This window comes from Penicillium concentricum, assembly GCF_028827145.1.
Source record: "Penicillium concentricum strain IBT 3081 chromosome Unknown utg000006l_segment0_segment0, whole genome shotgun sequence".
Classification (NCBI taxonomy): Eukaryota; Fungi; Ascomycota; class Eurotiomycetes; order Eurotiales; family Aspergillaceae; genus Penicillium; species Penicillium concentricum.
Window position 1 is genome coordinate 184,799 of NW_026622759.1, and position 23,822 is coordinate 208,620.

The 23,822-nt window shown below is 47.6% G+C and overlaps 10 protein-coding genes across 10 annotated transcripts; 5 read left to right on the top strand and 5 right to left on the bottom strand.

Moving 5' to 3' along the window:
• Positions 1–151: 151 nt before the first annotated feature.
• On the top strand, positions 152–1,353 carry N7517_010246 (MBL fold metallo-hydrolase; the record flags this gene model as incomplete). The annotated part of the gene is made up of 3 exons (XM_056727969.1): positions 152–501; positions 558–698; positions 756–1,353. 3 exons carry the CDS (start codon positions 152–154, stop codon positions 1,351–1,353), a joined length of 1,089 nt encoding a protein of 362 aa, XP_056573784.1.
• A 528-nt stretch (positions 1,354–1,881) lies between these two features.
• Positions 1,882–3,273, top strand: N7517_010247 (uncharacterized protein; the record flags this gene model as incomplete). Its single annotated transcript, XM_056727970.1, has 12 exons — positions 1,882–1,968; positions 2,033–2,096; positions 2,156–2,250; positions 2,312–2,392; positions 2,453–2,492; positions 2,548–2,618; positions 2,671–2,763; positions 2,819–2,825; positions 2,881–2,909; positions 2,962–3,066; positions 3,120–3,207; positions 3,257–3,273. 12 exons carry the CDS (start codon positions 1,882–1,884, stop codon positions 3,271–3,273), a joined length of 777 nt encoding a protein of 258 aa, XP_056573785.1.
• A 321-nt stretch (positions 3,274–3,594) lies between these two features.
• On the top strand, positions 3,595–5,135 carry N7517_010248 (uncharacterized protein; the record flags this gene model as incomplete). The annotated part of the gene is made up of 3 exons (XM_056727971.1): positions 3,595–4,331; positions 4,443–4,693; positions 4,759–5,135. 3 exons carry the CDS (start codon positions 3,595–3,597, stop codon positions 5,133–5,135), a joined length of 1,365 nt encoding a protein of 454 aa, XP_056573786.1.
• Positions 5,136–5,615: 480 nt separating this feature from the next.
• Positions 5,616–6,997, top strand: N7517_010249 (uncharacterized protein; the record flags this gene model as incomplete). The annotated part of the gene is made up of 6 exons (XM_056727972.1): positions 5,616–5,709; positions 5,847–5,937; positions 6,000–6,124; positions 6,205–6,475; positions 6,548–6,687; positions 6,756–6,997. 6 exons carry the CDS (start codon positions 5,616–5,618, stop codon positions 6,995–6,997), a joined length of 963 nt encoding a protein of 320 aa, XP_056573787.1.
• A 132-nt stretch (positions 6,998–7,129) lies between these two features.
• On the bottom strand, positions 7,130–9,146 carry N7517_010250 (Zn(II)2Cys6 transcription factor; the record flags this gene model as incomplete). Its single annotated transcript, XM_056727973.1, has 9 exons — positions 7,130–7,260; positions 7,311–7,410; positions 7,459–7,565; positions 7,617–8,084; positions 8,151–8,418; positions 8,467–8,765; positions 8,813–9,007; positions 9,056–9,084; positions 9,136–9,146. 9 exons carry the CDS (start codon positions 9,144–9,146, stop codon positions 7,130–7,132), a joined length of 1,608 nt encoding a protein of 535 aa, XP_056573788.1.
• Positions 9,147–10,803: 1,657 nt separating this feature from the next.
• On the top strand, positions 10,804–12,960 carry N7517_010251 (putative MFS transporter Fmp42; the record flags this gene model as incomplete). The annotated part of the gene is made up of 3 exons (XM_056727974.1): positions 10,804–11,212; positions 11,270–11,432; positions 11,481–12,960. 3 exons carry the CDS (start codon positions 10,804–10,806, stop codon positions 12,958–12,960), a joined length of 2,052 nt encoding a protein of 683 aa, XP_056573789.1.
• An 811-nt stretch (positions 12,961–13,771) lies between these two features.
• N7517_010252 (uncharacterized protein) lies at positions 13,772–15,535 on the bottom strand (the record flags this gene model as incomplete). The annotated part of the gene is made up of 1 exon (XM_056727975.1): positions 13,772–15,535. The coding sequence occupies one exon, from the start codon at positions 15,533–15,535 to the stop codon at positions 13,772–13,774; it is 1,764 nt and encodes a 587-aa protein (XP_056573790.1).
• Positions 15,536–17,259: 1,724 nt separating this feature from the next.
• N7517_010253 (putative acetamidase) lies at positions 17,260–19,175 on the bottom strand (the record flags this gene model as incomplete). Its single annotated transcript, XM_056727976.1, has 4 exons — positions 17,260–18,083; positions 18,140–18,610; positions 18,672–19,075; positions 19,135–19,175. 4 exons carry the CDS (start codon positions 19,173–19,175, stop codon positions 17,260–17,262), a joined length of 1,740 nt encoding a protein of 579 aa, XP_056573791.1.
• Positions 19,176–19,707: 532 nt separating this feature from the next.
• N7517_010254 (uncharacterized protein) lies at positions 19,708–20,027 on the bottom strand (the record flags this gene model as incomplete). Its single annotated transcript, XM_056727977.1, has 2 exons — positions 19,708–19,867; positions 19,921–20,027. The coding sequence occupies 2 exons, from the start codon at positions 20,025–20,027 to the stop codon at positions 19,708–19,710; spliced, it is 267 nt and encodes an 88-aa protein (XP_056573792.1).
• An 839-nt stretch (positions 20,028–20,866) lies between these two features.
• N7517_010255 (uncharacterized protein) lies at positions 20,867–22,089 on the bottom strand (the record flags this gene model as incomplete). The annotated part of the gene is made up of 2 exons (XM_056727978.1): positions 20,867–21,894; positions 21,948–22,089. 2 exons carry the CDS (start codon positions 22,087–22,089, stop codon positions 20,867–20,869), a joined length of 1,170 nt encoding a protein of 389 aa, XP_056573793.1.
• Positions 22,090–23,822: the final 1,733 nt, after the last annotated feature.

Sequence of the window (23,822 nt, forward strand, 5' to 3'; positions counted from 1 at the left end):
GAAAGAAGAGATCTTGATAGAAAATCTGAGGCCCCCATGTACCCCGCATTTTCGGCACCCCAGATAGTTAGGGCTTGGCCCGGCACTCGGTATATCTAATAGATATAACTCGAGTTTGTATCTTGAGAGTTGGTTTTGTTATCACTTAATTATGTCGCTCTCAAACTTCATCGTGCCACCAGGCAACCAGACCGTCCAGGTTCGAATCGTCGATTCTACTACTAGGATTGGCAACCTCGGACTGGAGTTTCTCATGGAACCTCCAATGGAGGGGATGAGTTATATGCCTGTGCTTCCGTCATGGTCATTCCTGATCGAGCATCCTTCAAATGAAAAGATTTTATTTGATCTTGGAGTTCCGAAAGATTGGCACTCGTATGCGCCGATAGTCTCTCAACGTCTTGAAGAGCGAGGATGGGAAATCGATGTCAAGGAAGAGGTGATTGACACTCTTGACAAGAATGGCGTCACGGCGGATGAAATTTCCGCTATTATCTGGAGGTGAGTATATTATTCGTTTATTATTGTGCAAGTGCTGATAGTTTGGTATTCGACAGCCACTGGCACTGGGATCATCTTGGTGACCCATCGCGGTATCCTTCTTCCACTGAACTCATTGTTGGCCCTGGGTTCAAGGCTGAGTTCTTCCCTGGTTATCCAGCGAAGCAAGATGCTCCTGTGCGCGAAAGTGATTTTGCGTAAGTCTTTCAGAAGCGTTTCCTGCCAAATATTATAATGCTAACTCTCTACAAAAGTGGACGGAATGTTCGGGAACTAGACTTCTCAAACTCTGTCCAAGTTGGCGACTTCCAAGCTATTGATTATTTCGGTGATGGTTCATTCTATATCATAGACAGTCCTGGTCATGCAGTCGGCCACCTTGGTGCATTGGCACGTACCACGACTAACCCCGACACATTCATTTTCATGGGAGGTGACCTTTGCCACCACAGTGGGGAGATTAGGCCATCGAAGCACATGCGAATTCCTCATGATATTCGACCCAGCAACATGACTTCTCCCATCTCATTTGCATGTCCCGGAGACTCGGCATACGAGCAGTTGCTAATTCAACGGACTGGATCGCTGGATAAGCCATTCTTCCGACCAGGCATGGGGCTAGATATTAAACAGGCCATTAATACAATCGAGAAAGCGCAGGTGGCCGACGCTGACAGCAATATCTGGTTTATATATGCTCACGATCCTAGCCTGTTGAAGTGTGTGGATCTGTTTCCCTTGCCGGCCAATGCTTGGAAGGAGAAGAATTGGCGGGAGAAAACACTGTGGACTTTCCTTGGAGACTTCGACGTGGCAGTTAAGCAGATTATTGATCATCCTCATAGTGCTTGATGTTCTGTCAGTTCAAACTACATTCCTGTTTGATAAATGCCTCGCTGTGGGATCTGCTTATAGTTATTCAACTAACTATAAAGTAGCGCTAGTCCCCTAGTTTCTATAGAAATTCCAACCTTTCTCATTCTCTTTCTTTCAGCCCTCAGGATAATGGCAATTCATTCTATACATAGGGTGAGTCAAATGGTGCTAGATATTATATGCACATAGGTTACATCCATCATTATAACCTCTCCTAGATCATATAGTGCCGAACGGTCGCTTTCTAACTAGTCCAAGAAAATAATACCTTATTAGATTTCTATCGCCTGTGAATCTGCATGCAGAACTCCAAGCTCTGCCTCGGTTTTCCTTGATTAAGTTTCAATTACCGTCTACCGAATGCCGCGCACAGTCCCGACAGAAACGAGACGATGGCACGGCATCGATGATAGAGTAAGATAAATACATGCAAATGCCACCATATGGATGAAATTAAATCATAATTCCACAAGGTCATTCTCAAATCAATCTAAATTTTTCATCATGGTTGTTGCGATTGTAACCGGCGCTTCGAGAGGACTCGGTAGGGCCATTGCCCTTCAGCTAGCGGATGATGGGATGAATCTTGCAGTAAGTTCGCTAGCCCTTTCCCTTTTTTTTCAATGTTTTCTTACATCTCTAATTGGTTCAATAGGTCAACGATATCCCAGCGCAACTTCCAGATTTGGAGTCACTAAAGGAAGAAATTGAGAAAAAAGGTATCAAACCTTTCTTTTATTGGACTTTATGTTAGAACAAATATCTTAAATTGTGCTAGGACGACGTGCCATTTGTGTTACAGGTGATGTCAGCAAGGAAGACCACGTTCAGAGCATGATCAAGCAAACCGTTGACAGTTTTGGCGAGCTGAATGTGTGACTTCCTACTTGACTCCCTTCATTATTCTGAGATACTGACCTTTAGTAATGGACAGGTGATGGTTGCTAATGCTGGCATAATCGTGCCCAAACGACTGTTTGATCTTACTCTAGCTGAGTGGGAAAGGGTTCAAGCGGTAGGTGTACCTGCAAGAAGCACCTTTATTGACTATCCTTTCAATAACACTGGTGACTAGGTCAATGCTACGGGCGCATTTCTCTGTTATCGCGAAGCGGGTGAGTGAATGGGAATACGTGCATCTCCAACACAAACTAAATCAAAACGCGTTAGGCCGTCAAATGGTGGCTCAGGGGAAGGGAGGAAAGATCATAGGTGCCTGCTCCATTGCCGGCTATCGTCCGGTACGTTTATCTCCTCAGCAAATGAATATATTTTTCTTATGAAAACATGCAGTCCGGCAATGCCCTGGCATACTCGGCGAGTAAATGGACTGTCAGAGGACTGACCCAGGGAGTTGCTCTTGACCTCGCTCAGTACAATATCAATGTATGTATGGCCTTCTGTGCACGATTATTGAAGTTCCAATTAACATCATTTGCAGGTTAACGGTATGAACATTCTGTACCTCAATTACTCCATAGGTGAACTAAAAAATGGTCATAGCATATTGTCCCGGACCAGTCGGTACTGCGGTAAGAAACTTCGGAAAGCTTGAACTGGACAAAATATTAACGTTTACGGCAGATGTGGGAAGAGATCGATGAAAGCGTTGCAAAGAGAGATGGCCTAGCCAAGGGAGAGGCATTTGAGAAGTCCATCCAGGCTCGGTCTGCCCTCAAACGCGCCTCGGTAAGTTATCTGTTCTTGATTTCCCTTTGATTCTAATTTTGAACTGGAAATAGACACCGGAAGACATCGCAAACCTTGTCTCGTTCCTAGCCAGTCCAAAGTCTAGAAATATTACCGGTCAATCCATGATCTGTGATGGTGGTAGGTTTCTACTGCCGCGTACCGGATTATTCGTTGCTAATATTTACAGGCATCACATTTTCTTAGTCGGATCTGTTATGGAATATTGGCAGTCATGGTTACTCCTGATAGTGCTCGAGATAGGACATAATTCAATATTATTTTTATGAACTCCCCAAGGATCTAGAGTTTCGCCATGGCTATAGGCAGTCGGCAAATGATTGAACCCGGCACTCGTAACCGAAAGCTAATTATCTATTGTCTGGGGTAAGGGGGATTAGTAGATATCTGCTCTGTTTCTACTTATACCTCAAGGTTCAAAAGAGGAAGAGCATCCCTTTCAGCCCTCTATCTTCCTTTCATTTTCATTTTACCTTGTCAGTTATCGACAACCCATCTTACTCCAACATGGATAAACCAGAGACCTCCTTTGAACACGTGGACGACATTCCCCCCGACAGCATTTTATTGAATGCATCAGAGCAAACCAAACTACGACGCAAGATCGACATACGGGTCACCTGCGTCCTGGGTGTGCTATACATGCTCAGCCAAGTTGACAAAAACAACCTTGGCAATGCCAACATAGCCGGAATGGGAACGGACCTGAAGTTGGATGGTACACGTTATTCGATGATAGTCTTGTTCATGTTTATCACATATGTCAGCTTCCAGCCAGTGGCCGTGATCCTACTTCGCAAGATGGGTGCTAGGTCCTATTTCACGTCCATTGCCTTGCTCTGGGGGACAACAGAGATTTGTTTAGGGTTTGTTCGGCATTGGTATGACTTGGTTCCCCTTCGTCTGCTGCTGGGATTATTCGAGGCTGGCGTATTTCCTGGGTCTCTGTACATGATGACCTGTTGGTACCCTCGGTATGAGCTCCAGCAGCGCGTGGCTCTATTTTACTTCATTGGTACCCTTGCCTCTGCGTTTACGGGTATTCTATCCTACGCATTCTCTCAACTCGCTGGGCACGGATCCGGACCATCTTGGTGGACGTCGGAGACTGATGAAGGCGGAATCGCTGGTTGGCGTTGGATCTTTATCATGTTTGGTATTATTACTTGTGTAGCGACCATGATATGTTCGCCTTTTGTGGTGGACTTCCCAGAAGTCGTGCTCGAGCACGGCGTGCCAAAATGGTCGGTTTCCTTTCTGACCCCCAAGGAGGCGCAATTTATCGTCTCGCAAATTGAAACGGATCGCAGCGACACTTACGCAGAGGAATTCAATATACGCTAATACATCCGTAGTACAGCGGATTTGAAGGTCTGGGCTCATGCGGCCATTTTCTGTCTTACAACCACGACAAATTATGCTGTCATCTATTTCCTTCCCATCATTCTACGTGAGGGTTTGGGGTTCTCATTGGTGGCATCACAGTGCTTGACCGCTCCACCATATATTCTGGCATGTCTGTGGATGGTCCTCTTGGGCTGGATGTCGGACAGGCTACGCATCCGATCGCCCTTTGTGATTTTCAACTGCTCATGTTCTATCATTGGTAAATTCCCATATAAATCCCGTTTTGCTTGCAATCGTACAATTATCTAACTGGAACGATGACAGGACTATGCCTCCTCGGCTTCACATCCCATACAGCAAGTCGACTTGTGGGTGCTTTCATTGTAACTGCGTCGGGCTCGTCTAACCTACCATCCACCCTTTCTTGGCAATCCAACAATGTCCGAGGTCAGTGGAAGCGAGCGATGACATCTGCATTGAGTGTTGGTGCTGGCGGGGTTGGAGGTATCATTGGTGGCACTGTCTTTCGCACTGGGGATGCCCCTGATTATCAGCCAGGTATAATTGCGACTATACTAGCAAATGGTCTCATTATTACCATCAGTTTGCTTCTGGTCTTGAAGTATCATCGGGCAAACAAGAGGGTGGAGGGTGGAGGGAAGCCTATTGAGGGTCTACCATCGTTCCGATACACCCTCTAATAATGGCCAGATACTGTCTCTATGGAATTACTACAATAAGTAGATATATTCATTTATCCTTCAGATACATGTACTTAGCAGAAAACAGGCGACCCGACTGCGATAAAACTTCATCTCGACTGGCTTTATATCAATCCTCGTGCCCTTCAAGATCCTAGAAGTACTAGATAGAGCAAGTTAATGCCACACGGTTATCCTAACTCTGCAAATATTGTTCACCTCTCGATACATGTTCGGCTCGTGGCATCATATGGTAGTTTCATACTGCGCGAGCCTTAGACTTAGCCGTTCCGCGGAATCACAGCATTTCGGCAGTCGGCATTCCTAGCTATATGTTGGTAACGGTTTGAGCGGCAAGTTATTACCGTAGGAAAGGCAATCCAATGGTTTCCGTATCGAATCATATTTAATACAAAGCAATAACCCAGCAAAAGCCACCATCAGATACTCCACCAGCACAAAACAAATTCAATAATCGCCATGCTATCCAAATATGAGAATTCGGGGCCAATCGGCTGCTCAATTCCTTTTGATTTGAACTGTATCACGGGGAAGTCGGTCTTGATTACAGGTGGTGAGTTTTACAACGCACGAATATCATGTTGATATGTACAAGTACCTAACCCCGGAGCCAAACAAAGGTAGTAGCGGCTTAGGATAACGAGTATCTCAAAGCCTTCGCAAACGCTGGGTAAGTTAACGGAAATTCAGTGGTAGCCTACAGCCCTCTCATGGTATCAAAAAGTGCAATTGTCACAAATGCAGACATCAGGCCCCCTAGAGATGAATTGAAACTGCCAGGGTAAGCTATTCAGAAGGATATACTTCCTGCATTACAAATGGGCTCAACATGGCTAATCATAGAATTGTTCAATTCGTTCAATGCGACGTCCGAAGCTGGGACGAACAAAAGGCGGCTTTTAACGCTGCGATTGCCAGCTCTGTTAATGGACGCATTGATGTGATTATTGCGAATGCGGGCATATCGGGTGACGATCCATTCTTTCGAGGCAATATGAGAATTCACATATATTGAGTATGCATTACTATACTAAACTAAATTCGACAGTTGACGATCGCGAAATCGAGAAGCCGGATACAAGTCTCATCGAGATCAACCTGATTGGAGTCATATACACGGCCCGGCTCGCATTACACCACTTCAGTGTCGAATGGCCAGGAAATTCGACCCAGCAGGACAAGTGCTTGATTCTTATATCTAGTATTATGGGCTATCTTGACGCCCGTCCATCTGACGGATCCACAAAGTTTGCCGTGAGAGCAATTATGCGATCTCTGAGGCATACTGGCCGCTGTCGAGTCAACATCGTGGCCCCATGGTAATACACCCATTCCGTCATACAATTGAAAGGTTCAGACTTTGAGTATTACACCTAATGTCACCGAAATAGGTTCATCGCCACACCCATCATGACTGGGGAGGTGGTCAAGACCTTAGGTGGCCAGCTCACTGCCCAGGGCTCTGAGTTTGCGCACAGTGATGACTCAGTAGAATGCTTTTTACGCATCGCCAGTGATAAGTCTATTCACGGTTGGTTCTGCTTCCCTTTTCCGCGTTCCGTTTTTATTTTGGATGTCGAGACTGACTTTTCAATACAGGGCGCGGGTTTGCCATTGTTCCCAGGAACATTATCAAGCAAGGATATATAGACCTTGACGAGGATGACTTCAGGGAAGGAACATGTGCTTTAAGCTGCAGCAGATCACCTATGGCTTGTCCCATCGCAAATAAAGTTCTTTATGGGGGCTACTCTCTTTCTCACTTGGCGAAGTGCTCCGCTTTCTCAAAGAATGTGCCTAGCAAGGCTACTTCCATCAAGATTAGTGTATACTTTGCATGATCGTTACCTTGGAATTCAGATATATATATCTAGTAAAATTAGATCAGTATAGCTACCTGAACCTCATAACACGGTCGGCGGTTCTAATTGGTCTATAGGTATATGCAAACAATTTGGGTATATAACTTTTGACTACATCGGCCTCCACGCTTGCACGACTTGGTTGTGCACATACCCCCACGGCCAGCCGTTCTCCCTTTCCGTTCGGCGAAGGAGATCAATCAGCAAGTTCTGGACAACAGGGTCTTCCACCCATGAACCGCCTGTGACCATATTAGTAAACTTCCAATCATAAAAGTCGCACAGAACCTACAAGCAAAAAGTGCGTGGCAAGCTGTAATGCGTAGCGAAGGATCGTCGTCGGCAGATGTGGCGATGCCGAACATGAAATTAAGCGTTCTGGCGAGATCATTCTGTCGGGGTCAGCATGGAACCGGATTTGTCGGAGAAAGAAGACATACCCTTAATTTAACAGGCTGCTCTAAATGCAACATGTTCCGATCATAAAATTCGAGTTCTCGAATCAGCATCAGCGATTTAGTGAGACAGATGTGCTGAATCGCAGTAGCTAGACTCTAAAATTAGCATATCACTCCCCACACGGGAATATGTCACATACCATGCCACAAGCTTGTATACCAAGCAACGGGAAAAGGCTTCCCATTTCCAGGATCCGGTGGCGAAACATGCAACGGCACAAATGTATCAGGTCGGCCAATCTCCCACTCAAGAATGCGATGCCTAAGCGCAGTCTCCCCGGCACTCCCGAGTCTACCATCATGGCTTCGGCCTGAGATATTATAACAAAAATCGATAGTCTCGGCTAAAAGCCATATAGCCCGGTTTGTCCAGTCGCCGTCGCTCAAGGCCGGCTTGGCGACCCACCAGCGTCGCAGGCGGTCATCGAATGGCGCGAATGATAGTCGAAGGCATTTCTGGTAGGTAAGCGCGAATTGAATGTCTTGAATGACATAGGCCCAGAAGGAAGCCGAAGCCAGTCCGCCCGTGATAGCGGAATCTACATGGGAGCTGACATAAACTGAACCGGCCAGGAGATGGTGTTGTTGGTCATTTGGGGGACTGTGGGCTGTTGGGTGTATTAGCCGGGGGGAGTTATTTTGCGTGGAGGATGATGAATTTGTGGTCCACGCACAGGATATTGATTCGAAAAATCGTAGAATGACAGTTGACGACAGGAGGATTTCGATTCCAATTTCAAACTCGGGCTTGTCGAGGACTGGTAGCATGATTGAGATACAGCGCTCATGATATCCGTGTGCCACGTCGACGGCGATCGAGTTTGTTGTTCGAGAGAGGTGACATGCTGAGACAGCTAGACATGCATACAGTAGTAATGGAGATTGAGTCGCGCGTTCAATCACATCCGTTGAGAAGTGTCGTTCGGGGTTAAATGCGTCGAGCTGAGCTGTTAGATTAAACGTTGAAGAATTTGACAAGGACCGACTTACCCAGGGGGCAAGGTACTTTTGAAAATGCCGCAGCAGAAAGGCTTCGGTGATATTAGATAGCCTCGGCTGGCCAATAGGCGTGGTAGGTGCACGCGGAGAATTCACTGAATTCGATCTAGAACCCAATTGGGATCCCGCGACGTAAGCAGGAGTGACGAGATTTGGTGTCGTCAAAGAAGAATCCATCATAGATGAAGGCGTCGAACGTTCAGAGGACGATCTTGAAGCTGACGCCTGCCTTGTCACAGGTACAACATAGTATTCAGCTGCCGTCTGATCTGTTTCATCCTTGAAGTCGACTATAAGAAATTAGTATACTGATAGACATGAAGATAATTCCACATACAGTCGGAAGAGGTCGCAACCCAAATTTGGTCGTCCGGAAAAGCAAGATCGCTCTCCCCATATCTCGGGGGTCCCTTTCCTCGCAAGGATGGGTTCTGGCCGTGTCGGAAGGAGACTTCTTCAGATTTGCCGGGGGCCGGCACGCATTCGCGGCCAGAGCGTTGACAACGGATACATTTCGAACCGGATTTGTCACCTATTTCTGTCAGTCGAGGGGAAGAGACTGGAGAAGCCTTGAACGTACATTTCAGATGGCGCAGACGACATGTGAGGCTGAAAAGGTGTTAGTTGAGAATTGTATGCAACGAATCAAATAGAACTGACCATCCCCTCATTACGCAGTCAAAAGTCCAATCGCAAACAAGGAAGGCTTCCAGAAAGCATATTTGGAATGCCAGGCCCGAGGGTATTGAGATATGTAAATAGGGCAAGTCTTCCTATCAAACCTATCAACCCTATCCACAACGATGTCCATTGGAGAAGCCCATAGACAAGCGGAGGTGAGTGGGGGGGGAGGGGGAGGAAGAACAGAATAATTGGCAGATAACTAACGGATTGCGTATATTTTTTGGGGTATATCCAACTACTCCGTGGGTTTTAGTTGGAGATTAGTTTGAGAAGAGCAGAGCTAACAGTGGTTGAACTGTAAGATGGGTTTCGACTGGAAATTAACTTCAAATTGGCTCAAAACTGGGGATAACTCGAATGGGTAAACGTTCAGTAGCCGGTCTCATCAGGTTCAATCTCCACTGCAGAGTCTAGGCAGGCATCTACTCGTCCTGGTTGGATGATCGGCTCCCCCACGTAGACTAAAGTTTTATTCCCCCAATTGAAAGGCTCTGATCGTTACCTAACCAGAAATATGTTGGGACATGTCATGTTCCGGTGTGCATCGGGTTCTCGGCATAATAATTGATGCCAAGTGAGTTTATTATACGGACGGAGTACTCCGTTGTGTAGCCCAGACTCCCTTTTTCCCTTTTGGCCATAGTCTTCAATATCTCAATGTAAAGTGGATTTATTTTAAGGAGCAGACTACTTATTCAGACATCAACCAATAATATAAAATTCAAAACGGGATGGTCTCCATCCAAACCCGGAGGATTGGCATAAATTGGTAATCCTTCTCCGGTTTGTCAGTGCAATTTGAAAAAAAAAATTTAAAAATGAAAAAAAAGATGTGAAAGGCGTTCGACAAGCTTCAACGGAACAAAATTAGCGTTGGAAGTTATTCAACATTTCCTCATTTCATTTGCCGATTGGTCTCACCGGCCCTGGGTCAGGAACCTGCGGGAAAAAAAGAAAAAGGTTGCTCGGTCCCCAGAAAGCCACATGGTGGCTACGACATCAAACTTAGATGTTTCATGGGGGAGTTCCTTATTATATTTTGACCATTACACCGTTGCCTTTGTGGGTCAGCTTGGCCGATGAAATGTGTGAGACTTGATGTTTTAATCTCAAACCCGTGGGAAAAGTACTCCGGACCCGATCAAAACCCTGTCGATCTTGGAAGTTGCCCGAGAGTACGGAGTATATGATGCCGATGATGCGATCCGAGAGCAGTCCCGATGCTATAAAAAGTTAAACCCGGCATGTCCGAACCTTTAAAACATATGGCGATGGACATTTTGCAGGATATGTGGGGGGACTTTTGTTATGAGCTGCCTGTTTCGGCCATATGCTCCGGAATGAAAAGCCACATGTGTATTAATAATCATTACTTCAGCGAAGTTGCAATCCATGGTTGAAGTAAAGGGAAAGTAAATTGTGGAGAGAAGAGAGGGAGAAAGAGAGGGAGAAAGAGAAGAGAGTGAGGTTATGATAGTGATGCCTGAATTTGTGATCTTAAAAGCCTTGAATATAAGGCACCCATGCATATCGCCCATGCCAACTTCCCAGTTTCTTATCTTGGGAGCTCCCCGAGCTCCTGGAGAGCTTCAAATTACATTTATTGTGAAACTCACCCCCTAATCTCCAAACTGTAATGCCATAATGTCCTTGAATCGCATCTCCTTCCTTGAAGGATGGGAGCGTAACCCTGCAGCCTTTCTCGGTCATCCCGAATCGGAGGATTCGGATCCGGACTCATACCAGGATTTACCCGAGGGATCCGTGTCGTCCTCATTTCCCTCCACATACAGCAGACTGAATTTCAACCCATATGCGGGGCCAGGCTGGAATGAGAGCCCAGAGGATCCACATGACGATCGATCCTCATTTTTTGGGTCTTTTCTCGGGTTATCTCCGACGACTACCCGTGAAGGACGTGCGGGCTCAGGTTCAGCGCAGGGGCTAGGATCCTCGGAGCGGATTGTGCACGAGGATTCAGGGACCGTTTCGCGGACACCGCCTTGGGCGGATACCACTGGTGCTTATGAAGTAAGCGCTGCTAGGAGGATTGGTAGGTTAAATCGAATTCCTGTTATATCTATGATAGGGATATGCTGACTTGTAAAAGCCCAGGTTTGCACGGCAGTTGTATACTGCTTTTTAGCTGCCGGAATTGTTTTCGGCTTTGCAGCTCTGAAGCCCGTCCTTATTCGAGAGAAAGTATATCGCAACCTCTGCTCCCAAACGGAGCTGGAGGAGGACGTCGATGTCTGCTATGGGCAAGAGATCAGGTATGTTTTTCACCCCGGTTCAAGATCTCTTATACTTACCCGTAACAGGCTAAACCTGATGTTCACCATCGCCGCTGTAATAACCAATGTCTCAGCCCTACCCGTAGGAACAATCCTAGACGCGTATGGACCACGAGTTAGTGGAATTATCGGCAGCATCTGTCTCGCCATAGGAGCAGTACTCTTTGGAACAGCCAGCAACCTTCCATTCGATGGATACATCCCAGGGTACTTATTCCTAGCACTGGGTGGACCATTCGTATTCATACCATCCTTCCATCTATCAAATACGTTTCCCACACGATCAGGCCTGATCCTATCAATGCTGACAGGCGCTTTCGATGCCTCGAGTGCTCTATTCCTGCTTTTCAGGCTGCTAAGCGAACAAACCGAGGGCCTCGTATCCATCAATAATTTCTTCGCGGCGTACCTCATAGTACCGATATTCATCATCGCAGCACAGATCTTCATAATGCCACCAACATCCTACAAAACCGCCGGTGAGCTCGTACAACAAGCCGAAGCGCAGGTCGAAGATGAGATACGCGATCGCATAGACGACACCGTCAACGACCGCAGCGAGGGCGAGCGCCAGCGTATGCACAGACGACTGCGTCGCCAAAGTATAGTCAGCCACATCCAAGATCTCCTAGACGACGGCACAGCATCCGTCATATCCGACAACCCCATCGACAACTCTGTCTTCCACACCAACATCGATACCGAGATCAATCTCAACACTCCCCGAGGAACCCACGGGACCGCAACACCGCACTCCCATACACAGCAACAGCAAACCACCCCGAATCCACCACCAGGTGGAATCTGGGGAGTTCTCCACGGCCACAGCGCACTGTACCAATTGCGCACACCATGGTTCGGACTAATAACAGCCTTCACTGTTCTAATGATGCTACGGATAAATTACTTCGTAGCAACCCTGCGCTCACAATACACCTACCTCCTGTCCCCAGAGGCAGCTGCACAAATAAACACCACATTCGACATCCTCCTACCCATCGGCGGACTTGTTTCCGTCCCCTTTATCGGCACATTCCTAGACAAATTCCAGACGCGCACTGTGCTATTCATTCTCGTCGTGTCTGCGACTACCATCGGCGTGCTGGGGTGTATACCGTATCCAACGGCGGCGTATGGGAATATCATTCTCTTTGTGCTGTACCGACCGTTCTATTACACCGCTGTATCGGACTACGCGGCTAAGGTGTTTGGATTTGCGACGTTTGGGAAGGTGTATGGGCTTATTATTTGTCTTGCTGGTGTTGGGAATTTCGCGCAGGCAGGTCTTGATGCGCTTACGTTGAGGGTTTGGAGGGGGGATCCTGTTCCTGTTAATGTTGGGCTTACGGTGTTGATTGCTAGTGTTGGAGGAGGGCTTGTTGGGTTTGTTGCTTATCAGACGGGTGTTTTGGAAGGTGGGAGGAGGGGCGATGGTGACCAGCATCGGAGTACTAGGGAGAGAGAGCCATTGTTGAGGAATGAAGAGCCCAGAGGGTATGGGGCTTGAGGTTATGTGTTCCATATGACGCGAGGAATATGTCTAGCTTGTAGATTTCCAAGGCTGTTTACATTCAATATATACATAAGGATGAACATGAATGTGAATGTGATTGGATATGAGGATGGTACATCATATGTATAACTAGTGTGTGGACAGGAGAAGTGAGAACTTTTGACCAAGAAAGGTCCATAGGAAGGAAGACTGGAATCCCACATCGTTACTACGTACAAATATAGTGATGAAAACATTGTGATGTTATGTGTTATCTCTCTAATGGTTTCGAACCAAACAGAGACGTACTATATACGAATGTATCCCAAACATCCAAAGGCGGCAACAGGGCGTGAGAAACCCCGGTATAGGTCGGGGGATATTATAATCCAAACCCAGACCCAAAAGCATATCCATAAAATATCACGTGCAATCCAAAAAAGGAAGAAATAGTAATGCCCCGGACCCTGGGGGTCACGGTGACAGTGTTCGGGTTTCACAGGACGGTAGATTTATGCAAACCCGACATCCGGTGTGGTCAAAAGCACCGTCGGGTATATCTATGTATGCCCCATGTCCAAATTGAACCATGTCGCTGGTATCCCAAAGAAAGCCCAATATTCTTTTTCCATATATTCATTTCAAAGAATTCCGATGACGATGGTGAAAATGAGATTGGACGGATGATGGTAGGGACGGACGGAGAGGGAGAGATAGGGATGGTGGACTGCGTCATTGCAGCTGACAGCAGATCCAGAAAGCAAGCGGGTTATTCGCGCTTCTCAAGGTTCGGAGAATTTCCCAATGAGAGATGAATTGGGGCTGCTCACCCCATGACAAAGGTATACCTGCTAGCGTTCTCATGCCAGAGAGTCTCTGCAGCAAGATCGCAGGCAGCGTCGTACCATAACATGGATCCGATGATGGATTTGATGCTGGCCCATGAATTCAAACCAGTCCTGCGGGCTACATCTCCTAGAGCAGAGGCGAACCAGGCACGCTCGGGGGCATCGTTCGCTGCGATACCACCGAGGGTCAAGACCCAGATAAGGGGGAGACGAGTGGATGGCGAAGACCACAGTTCGGAGGAGGAGGGTTGAATTAGGAGCGACCAGATAAGACGCGCGAGATTATTGAGTGGGGTATTCTGTGCGGGGATTGGGAAGAGGACGCCGACCCCGAAGATTAGTGCCGCTAGGCGGCAGGCTTCATAGGTGGCGGCATGCGTGGGATGGGAGAAGAAGAGGTCTGAGGCGGGAGAGAGACAGAGGAGGGTATGTTGGGTTAGGTTGCGCCGGTCGGCGAGTAAAGAGACATCATGTGTGGAATTCGGGCTCGCTTTGATGATCTCGATATAAGTGTGCACCGCCTGGAAAGCTTCTGCCATTTGGGGAGTAACGCCAGTTTCCCGTAGACGGCCGAATCCCTGCTCGACGTCTGATGGTCCGAAGCCGAGCATTTTTTGGATAGACATGCCTAATCGGAAATCGGCGAGGGGCCAGAAATCAAAGCACGGGTGGACACAGAGGACGCTACAGCTCATGATATCCGAAAACGAAATTGTCGCGGCTAGACCCTCTGTGGGGATCTTTGCCAAGCCACCTCGCAGTTTGACCAACTGCAATAATCCTTTGATATGGATCATATTCGGTGGCAGACACCCGTAGACATCGATCCATTGTAGCCGCGGGAAAGGCGGATGAAATGGTGTTTTCCGGTGCCGCTGTGACACTTTCTCCTCTGCCTGATGATGGGCCATGCAGATAACGCTGAGGAGGACAGCATCGCTGACCGCACGATCGGGATCGCGAACGGCCTGGTTGATCAGCTTAATCGATTCCATTTCACATAGCTGTAACGCCCGGCGTTCCCTCTGGCCGAATACCGTACCGGGCACCCAGTTATTCTGCCATTGTACACGGAGATGACATAGGGAACCAAACATGAACGCTGTGAACAAAGCCGGGTCCGCCATGGACAGATCGAACCACTTGTTAGCCGCAGTTTTGACATTCTGTGGCCGCGGGGCCAGTCCTGGCCACACAACAGCTGTGAGATAGCGCTCTGATAGATTGATCATCGCTGGTTCGAAGTTCTCCGGCGCGGGGTATGTGGCGAATGGGTCGAATATTCCGGAGAGGTTACGTTCCAGCCTCTCAGGGGAGTTGCGCTTGTTGTATCGGGCGACAGCGAGCGCCTCTGCGGAGAAGGCAGTCACAGTACTCGCATCGTCACTGCTGCTGTCGCTGCTATCACTAGCATGGGAGGGCGGAAATGGCGAGTCGCGGAAAGTAACCTGGTTGGAGCGGGAGTCACGGGGGCTGTTCCGAAGGGAGCTTGAAGGGCGTGAAGCAATGGTATAAGAGGGACCGGGACTAGCGACGGGTACGGGGGGAACTGGATTGCGGACAGGTCGGGCGCGTGTATTGGAGGATTCGCCTGCGGATCGGTCCTTTGTTTGATCTGAGATCCAGCGCCCGACATGCGCACGCACCAGACGCTGAGCTTTCAGTCGTTCGGTCTCGGAGGCAGGTCTGGCATTGACGAAATGGATATCATCATTTTTTCTGGGTTGTTTCCTTGACGCCATTTCAGATCATATCCCCCGGTAAGCGGTGAGAGATGTATGTGCTAGCTCGATGCATGATCTTCAAGGTAGAGTATAGTTTTTTAAGGTATTATTGAAGAAACAGAATCATTTTGTAAATTTTCTATAGCTCTGAAGACCTTGAAAGAGGGGGATGTGAAAGGGTAAAGAGCAAAGAAGCTTGGCCCCGTGACCGCAGATCAATTTGGTACTTTCTATACTCCTTTTTTTTCCTTTCTTTTTCTTTTTCTTTTCTATTAATTGGATTGGACTTGAATATTATTATTCAATTGTAGTATTATATGCATTTCTGGAGTCTGCATTAGACTGCCAATAGTCTCTTTCATCTATATCAGAGTTCACCTCTCAGCTTCATATGGCCCTTAGAGTCCTGGGAAAAGAACCCCGTCGAACTACAAAGTCGAAGGGGATTTTTCTCTTTCAATATTCCGGTATAGCATAGACTAACCCCCATTCCCTCGGGAATTCCAGTATCGTGGACATATATAGCCCCAAAAGAAATATGAAGGACTATTACACATAATTTGGATATGCTATCTCACAGTACCCCCAAATTTCTGTTAGAGGCCCAGTATAAGGGCTGGCTATACTACATACTCTGTATACGTCAAAGCTTGAAATCTCCAGGATTTTACCTATAAGCAGCTGTAGATGGAACGTCGACCGGTTGTCTCAGAGTGGCGAACTAGTCGCTTGTAGACATCGAGTCTAATTTATATACTTAAGAGACAAATCGCATTTGCATTATTCTCTATAACCTCCTTCACCCCATTCTTTCCCTTCGATATAATTCCTCTCCTGACCGAAAGATGACACAGTTCTGTACTTCTCAGGCACAGCTGGAAGTCTACACGGACATTAAATCCCCCCTCGGCCGAACCCAACAATTATTTCATGTATATTACTTCCCGGTTAATGCATGGCCTTGCTTTTTCGGCTATGTTTTTCCACTTCTAGGCATCCAAACCCAGAACTTCACTCGGGATCTGCCAACCCCTCGATCACGACAGTAATCAAATCCCGATCAACCACGCGGCTCGGAAATGTACAGATCGCAATATCGCTCATCTTTGACTCTGCGCCTCCGAAGATCAGCGGGAAAAATAGAAAAGATTGACGAATAGCAGCAGATTACTTGACAAGGCCAATGGGCAGGTCTAGGCAATGCACAGCTAATTAGCCTTGACTTTTCAAGTCTGGCATGTTGGATACATACAATATGTACAGGAGGCTGGTTAGGGTTAGTGGTTTCTGACAGCCCAGGGTCTGCATTGTCTCAAGACTAGTGACTGGTGACATTTACAGTATATTTTTTTTCCCATTCGGATTGCATATGTTACTCTGTGTTTATGGAATATTTAGGTAGAAATTAGTGAACTGGGAAATGATATATAAGATGGGGAAATTCAAATACAAGTGCGAGAGACACCTCTGCAGATCCACAATCCCTACTCCGTACTCCGTCACACGGCATCTATCCCGTGGACTAGTTAAACCTGCAGGAGAAAAAAAGAGTTAAATGTTCGGGGAGAACTCGAACCATTTCATTCTCTTGGCTCCAAGGAATCATCCTACAGTGCAGCTAGACCAGATACAATCTAGCCACATATCTGTATGCATATACGGACAATCTAGGAGGATACTATGGATAGTACATAGTCCGGAAGAACTTCCCGTCAAATCAACGCACTGCACGCGTGTCCGACTTAATCAATTTCGAGTAGTGTATACCGACAGCTCTCACCAGTCTGTGGATCGTGGTACTGCTCCAGTGCCTTCTCCACAGCAGCCATGTAGCCGAGGACGTGTTCCTCCTGCCAGCGGCGACCGACGACCTGCACGGCGGTGGGGAGACCAGCCATCTTGGCCGAGTCGTAGTGTTTCCACGCACCGCGAGCAATGCCGTGATCGCATCCCAGACGCTTGAGGGCAGTTTTATAGGGTGCGGCGAGGGCGTCGCGGATAGGGTCTACGTGACCGACGGGGATAACACCGGCGGAGTAGTCGAGCAAGTTCCACAGGAAGGTGTAACCGCACGAGGAAACGGCATCGTGCATGGCCTTGTGCGGGAGAGCCGGGGTAGCGTTGACAGGGCATAGGATGAAATCAAATTGCTGGGGCTCGGCGTCCCACCACTTGTGCCAGGCGGCGCGGAAGGCTTCGCGCTGGGCAGTCAGGGTCCACAACTCGGCGGAGGACTTGGGGCCGAAGTCGCGAATAAGAGTGGCGGAGACCTTGTCACGGCGAATGTAGCGCACGTAGAGGTAGTAGAGATAGCGGACCGGGCGGGGGAGGTGAGCGATGCGGGACAGTTGGATGGCACCTGGGTCGGAGGGCTCAAAGCTCTTGAGCTTGGCGTTGAAGTGATGGCAGCCATCTGAGTTAAGCAGTTGTGAGGCGAGGTTCAGGCCTGTGAAGGGGTCTGCATTTGGTGGAGTGGTGATTTCCGAGACGGTGTGGCCGGCTTCGGTGAGGGCAGCCACTGTTGTTGCGATGGCGCGCTCAATGGCTGGGGTTGGGGGGACGACGCCTGAAAATTTGTAAGTATCTGACTGTCATCATCGGGGTGAGGTGGGTGATACATACCATCGGAGGTCATTACACCAACGCGAAGAGGCTTGTTTTGAGCCTCGCTCTCGACCTCGCTGCGCCAGGCAATGGGGTGCACAGTGTGTTCATACTTCCAGGGCTCCATGCCAATAATTGCACGAGTGAAATAGGTCAAATCATCCAAAGTGCGGGCCATAGGACTAAACACACTAGGAATACCCTCCTGGCCGGGCATACTGGTGCTCACGCCGCCCTTGGGCCAGCGGCCAGTGCTGCAGCGGAGTGAATAGATACCGCTCCAGGCGGCGGGCACGCGCACCGAGCCAGCAACATCGGATCCAATACCGATACGGCCACCCTGGGCCAGCAAGGCTGCCTCTCCGCCGGTTGAACCACCGGGAGAGTATGCGGGGACATGCGGGTTGCGGCATTGACCCCAAAGCCCGTTATCTGACTCGAAAGAGAGCAGAGTAATTGGCAGAGCAGTCTTCACATATGGGACGGCGCCTGTGGAGATCAGCATCAAAAACAACTATAAAAGAATGTATCTCAAAGAATCTGGTCTTACCGGCATCTTTCAAGAGCTGGACCATAGGCCCATCTTCCGAGATCGGGTTCCCAGCCATAGCAGCATATCCAACACTTGCATCGAATCCCTTGACGTGAATGGAATCCTTCAAAGAGACCGGAATACCAGCCAGTGGACCCTTGAGGTTAATATCTGACTTCAGCCATGACTCGGCCTCAGGCAGCATCACCTCGGTGATGCAGTTGGTCCGCTCCTGGGCCCTTTTGGCTACCTTTCCATAGGTATGGAGGATATCAAGTGGAGAGACAGCTGAGTCTTGAACATCGTGAACAAGCTCCTCAATAGGCTGGTCGATGATCTTGCGGTCCTCGGCGGCAAGGCGGAGGTGATAGTGGTGGGGAAGACCCGTAAACCGGAGTTCTCGTTCACTTTGTTTTTGGTTCCTGTAGATATTCAAATATTAGCTCTAAATCGAGGTAAGTCTAAGAGAAGGTAAGCTTACCGTATGCGACGGTACGCAAAGTAGTCAAATGGAGGAAGCATAATGGCGGTTGGTGTAGAAGAGAACGGGGGAAAGTCCGGGTCTTATATGCGGGGAATTGGAGAAGTGGAGAACGCGATATCGGGTAGCACCGAGGTTAGCCGTGGCACCTGACAACCCTTGCCCTGGCCTTTTTTTTTGTATAATACTTATATACTCCTTTGACCTGATGCCTGCTTCTGTTTGATTTCAAAATCAAGACTTTCAACAACCTATACGCTGGCAACTAAGCGCGGCAATTTCACTTGAAGATAAGAAACCCGGCGCCCAGGCACACTATGCCTATTACGGCAGGTTTATGCGCAGTTAGATTAGGTCAAGTATATTATGGTCATAGATAAACGAGATAGACGAGATAGAGCATAGACGGTTCAAACTGTCTATTTTATATGCAGTTCTATATAGCTATCTAAGCAAAATGCCAAACGCCGTGTGGACGGGCGGCGGGTATATCTCCAATGCAAAAATGCGCCCAGGAACTCTAGATGAACGCCAAATTTCAAATCAAAAGCCGCTTTCACTCGCCAAATCCAGTTATTCAGTGTTATCTGACCGAGGTTGGAGCCAGTTGTTCTTAGCAAGCCACGATAGAACCACGCTGACAATGATGATCAACACCACGGCGAGGAAAATGACGCATCCCCATATAATTGAACGCTTACTCTTTCGTCGTTCGCGGGAAAGCCATGATGCCCTGACGAGGTGAGCTGAGGTTCGCCGAAGATATAGGGGATGATGGTATCTTACGCGTCTTGTTTTGTTTGCGTTCCTTGGCTAACTGCTTTGGACTCTTCGTCCATGTGCACTGCAGCTGAGAACCGTTTCCAGAAATATGGATCTCGAACAAGCGCCATAATGATGGGACCTGTGATTGATCTGAGGCAGAAGCGTTGGTTGTTGCGCTGTGGCGGATTGGATGAATCAAGGGATGGTCGAGTGAGCGGCCGAGAAGACAGCAACCTCCAATGTATGAGGATGCAGCAATAAACCGAGTGATTAAAGTAGAGATGGAGATATGCAATCCCGAGATGATTGACTACAAGAGATGAAGTCGATGTGTTCGATCAAAATGGTAAGTTGAAGACAGACAACAATTCGCCGGCTAACAGTAGCAAGACGTAACCTTGGAGAAGATGGGCCAGGGGTATCGGCTGCACTTATCCTCTAACGAGAGGGGCCTCGGTGATAAAATCTCGGGTGTGGAATTCTGAATCTTCCTATGCATGTACTCCCCGAGGGCTGGAATACCAAAGTTGCTGATTTGTGTAAACAACACCTGAGTCTAGGCCATGGACGAGAGAATCAAGGCAGGGAAATACTACCAGGTGGTAATTGGGAGCTGGTATTGGTTATTGTTGTGATTAAATGCCAGTCCACGGATGGCATGTCGATCACGGAATGTTACCTGAATGGGAGATTCGTCATGGAATTGTTGATTGGCATTCAAGTGATGAGATTGGTAGATGGAGGGTTAGGAATGTGGACCTCAAATTTGCTGTTACAGCATCAATTTTGAATCTTGGTCGAACAGAACGTTGTGGTAGAAGGATATTAGCGGCTTGTATGTGATATCACTTCCTGAATCCGCATCTCGTGCGAAAGTATTAACCTATAAGGTTCCGGGCGCATGGAAATTGAACACCATTCCAAAAAAAACCATCAATTTGTAGGGCTCTCTCATCACTAATGTATCTCATGCTGCACAAATCTCCACAGGAACAGAAACCGATATGGATGATCTACCCCGAGCCTTTCCATGTACACGATAGAATAATCTTGCCTTTAGGGAGTAAACCCGAGAGACCAAACAGGAATGGAAAGTGGGTGGATATCGTCGATGGGTAGGCAGTGAAATCGAAGTCTCAATCGATGCAGTGAAGATCGTGCGCTCCCCTTCTGCTTGAGACTTCCAGTCCATTTGTACTTCATCGTTCGCCGTCAACGCCACACAATCAGACCAGAATTCTCGCCGTGCACCCCATGTAGAAATATCAGTGAGATCTGGATAATCTTGCCATGGCTCCATCCCAAAGAACGTCATTGCCCGCAACTGAAATTCGGCGGCAAGAAGATTTGGTGGAAACTGGCCCAAATGAGCAGGGTCAAACCGAAGATCGATCTTTATAGAAGTTGACGCGTCCATCTTCGTTGGCTGGAGACTGTGTATCCAAATCGCCGGTGGTTGGGCAGAACAGGCAGCGAATTTGCCGCATGCATGCCGCAGCATCCCTGTAAACAAAGAATTTTCTGCTCGTAGCTTGTAGTACTTGTTCTTGCTTGGAACAAGGATTGGGGGATGCTCATTTCGTGTTGGGAGGATTTGCACAGGATGTGTTGATTCCTGGATTTTCTTCGACCTTCCCGCCTTGCCGTCTCGCTGCCAGAGGGCAAGGTTGATGCTATAGACCACTTCCACCATTTCTGGTGACATGTCATGGATTTCGTGGGATTTTGTGGCATGGTAGCTGAGACTTGCAGGTAGCTGTAGATGTTCTTGTTGGATTTGGTGATTGGCGCATTCGTGATGACAGGCATGGATGGGAAGTTCTCCGGGCACGATGAACTTGAAGGGCATTCGATAACTCTTGCCAGGTTTGAGGGTCTTTGTATCCCATAGGTAGTCGTAAATCGGCAACTCCATGCTTAGGAAGGGTTTTTGGATTTTGCTGAAAGGCAGAGGAAGATGTGTATTCATGTTCTCGGCTTCGATTCGTGCCATGCCTGTTCGCCGTGTCAATATCACGACGGCCATGTTTGGTCTATTGCTCGCGTACCTTTGAATGTGATGCTTATGTCTTCAGTTTTGGTTTCGTGAAGTGGTGTAAAAAGGATGTTGCCATCGATTATGTCGTGGGGTTTGAAAGTTGGTGAGTCGGAAGAGCTGTTCACAACGAATTTCACATTTGAGAACTTCATGATGCACATGTGTATGTTTGGTCAGCCCAACCCCTAACGGGGTGCATTGTTTAAGTACTAATTGTGTTTGATTCTACTTCGGAGGATGCGCCGGTAAAATATCAGTTTCCCGAACCTAATATAAAATAGTTCCTACATCGGATTACAATAAATCCTCGGGTAACCCGATGGGATTGAAATGCTTTCCCCCATGGCAAAACACCAGAGAATATCAAGTCCGCTCTGTGCGTAGAGGAATCGGCAAACTCACATCTTCCCGAGCCGAACTGAGAAAAAAATACCCGATTCAAACGTTCGATGATACGGCCAAAGGAACTTTAGCCGAGAAAATAAGGCATTCAGGCATCAATTTCCACCTACCAAAGGGGGTTTGAACCCTGTGTCCTATGTCTTGGTACGAGATTCATTGTGTATTCCGAGAGTTGCTCGGCTTTTTTTCGTCATTCCAGCATGTATCCCGTGATATTCATATGGGAAGACTCTTGTTTCCCTGTTGTTTTCTACTTCAGCTTTCATCGATCGACCGATGGACCAATCGGTGAGATCAGATCTTTGCTTTTTGTTAGAAGAATTCTAAGCCTTTTTTGCTAGGGTACATAGCTATAGCTTTTGTTTTCCGCGCGTATTTCATTTCTGCAGGGTCTCCATGAATATATACCCCACCCCCTGTATAAAAAGAAATAAAAGTTATTGGGTAAGAGTCAGTGTGTATGATCACAAAAGGAATATGGAATTACAACCTCAAGGCATAGAAGCATATCTCTGAAAGACTGAAATAAGAATATTGATGAACTTGCGGCTTGCAGATGCGCAACGTGCACATCAAGCAGCGAGTGTAGTAAGTGCGATCAATGAAGAGCAGCCTATATACCGTGACGAATTTTAGTCCTTTGGATCCTCATCCAGTGGTACCATGCAGGCAGCGCAACCATGTGTAAGGGAAATATATACCATTGGAAGTGGCCAAGCCAAATGATTTGAGTTGGTGTTACCTTCGACACTTAATCCCCTCCGTGGAGTAGCTTTCCTTTTCTGATTGCAGAGGTAGATCAGTTCACGGTTATTGCGTCACTCCTTGCAGAGAGACCCATAACACTGCGTCAGATTGCGATATGACTGATTAACAAAGCAGGAGGCCAAAGTGAGTCATTGATATCTCTGCTAATACCAGAAGCAATAAGAACTACAGGGTGCCACACCCTAGCTGCTTATGTGTATGTCGATCTGCTACATTTCTTTCATCGTACGATAAGGCGGTAAAGTTTAGAGTATCGATATGAAACTTTGATGAAGAGATATTAACCTTTGATACCGAGCTAGTGAGGATTTGGCAAAATATAAATGAGTCAGTAGGGAATATCATTCGATATCTTGCAGTCCAAGCCACGTTTTTAGGTAATTCTTCAGGGTGTCCGCCTATGCGTCTGATTGGTGCATCTATGTAGTACACAATATAACCAATGCTATTTGCCTTTTAGTGCCGTAGAATTTGCCAAGGAATGCAACGGAAAGCACCGGTTAAAGCGGCCTCTAATTTTCTTCTTACCTGGGTATGATTACATTTTAATGTATAATCAATGCATGCCTCAGCCCAAGAAGAGCGTGAGACAATAGGAATATGATAGAGATCAGTGGGGTGGCAGCATCTATAAAACCAAGTGCAGCAAGAATAAGGCAAGCATTGGCAAATACCCTCCTCCATCTCCCCGCTTGAGCCCATTGTCTGACACAAA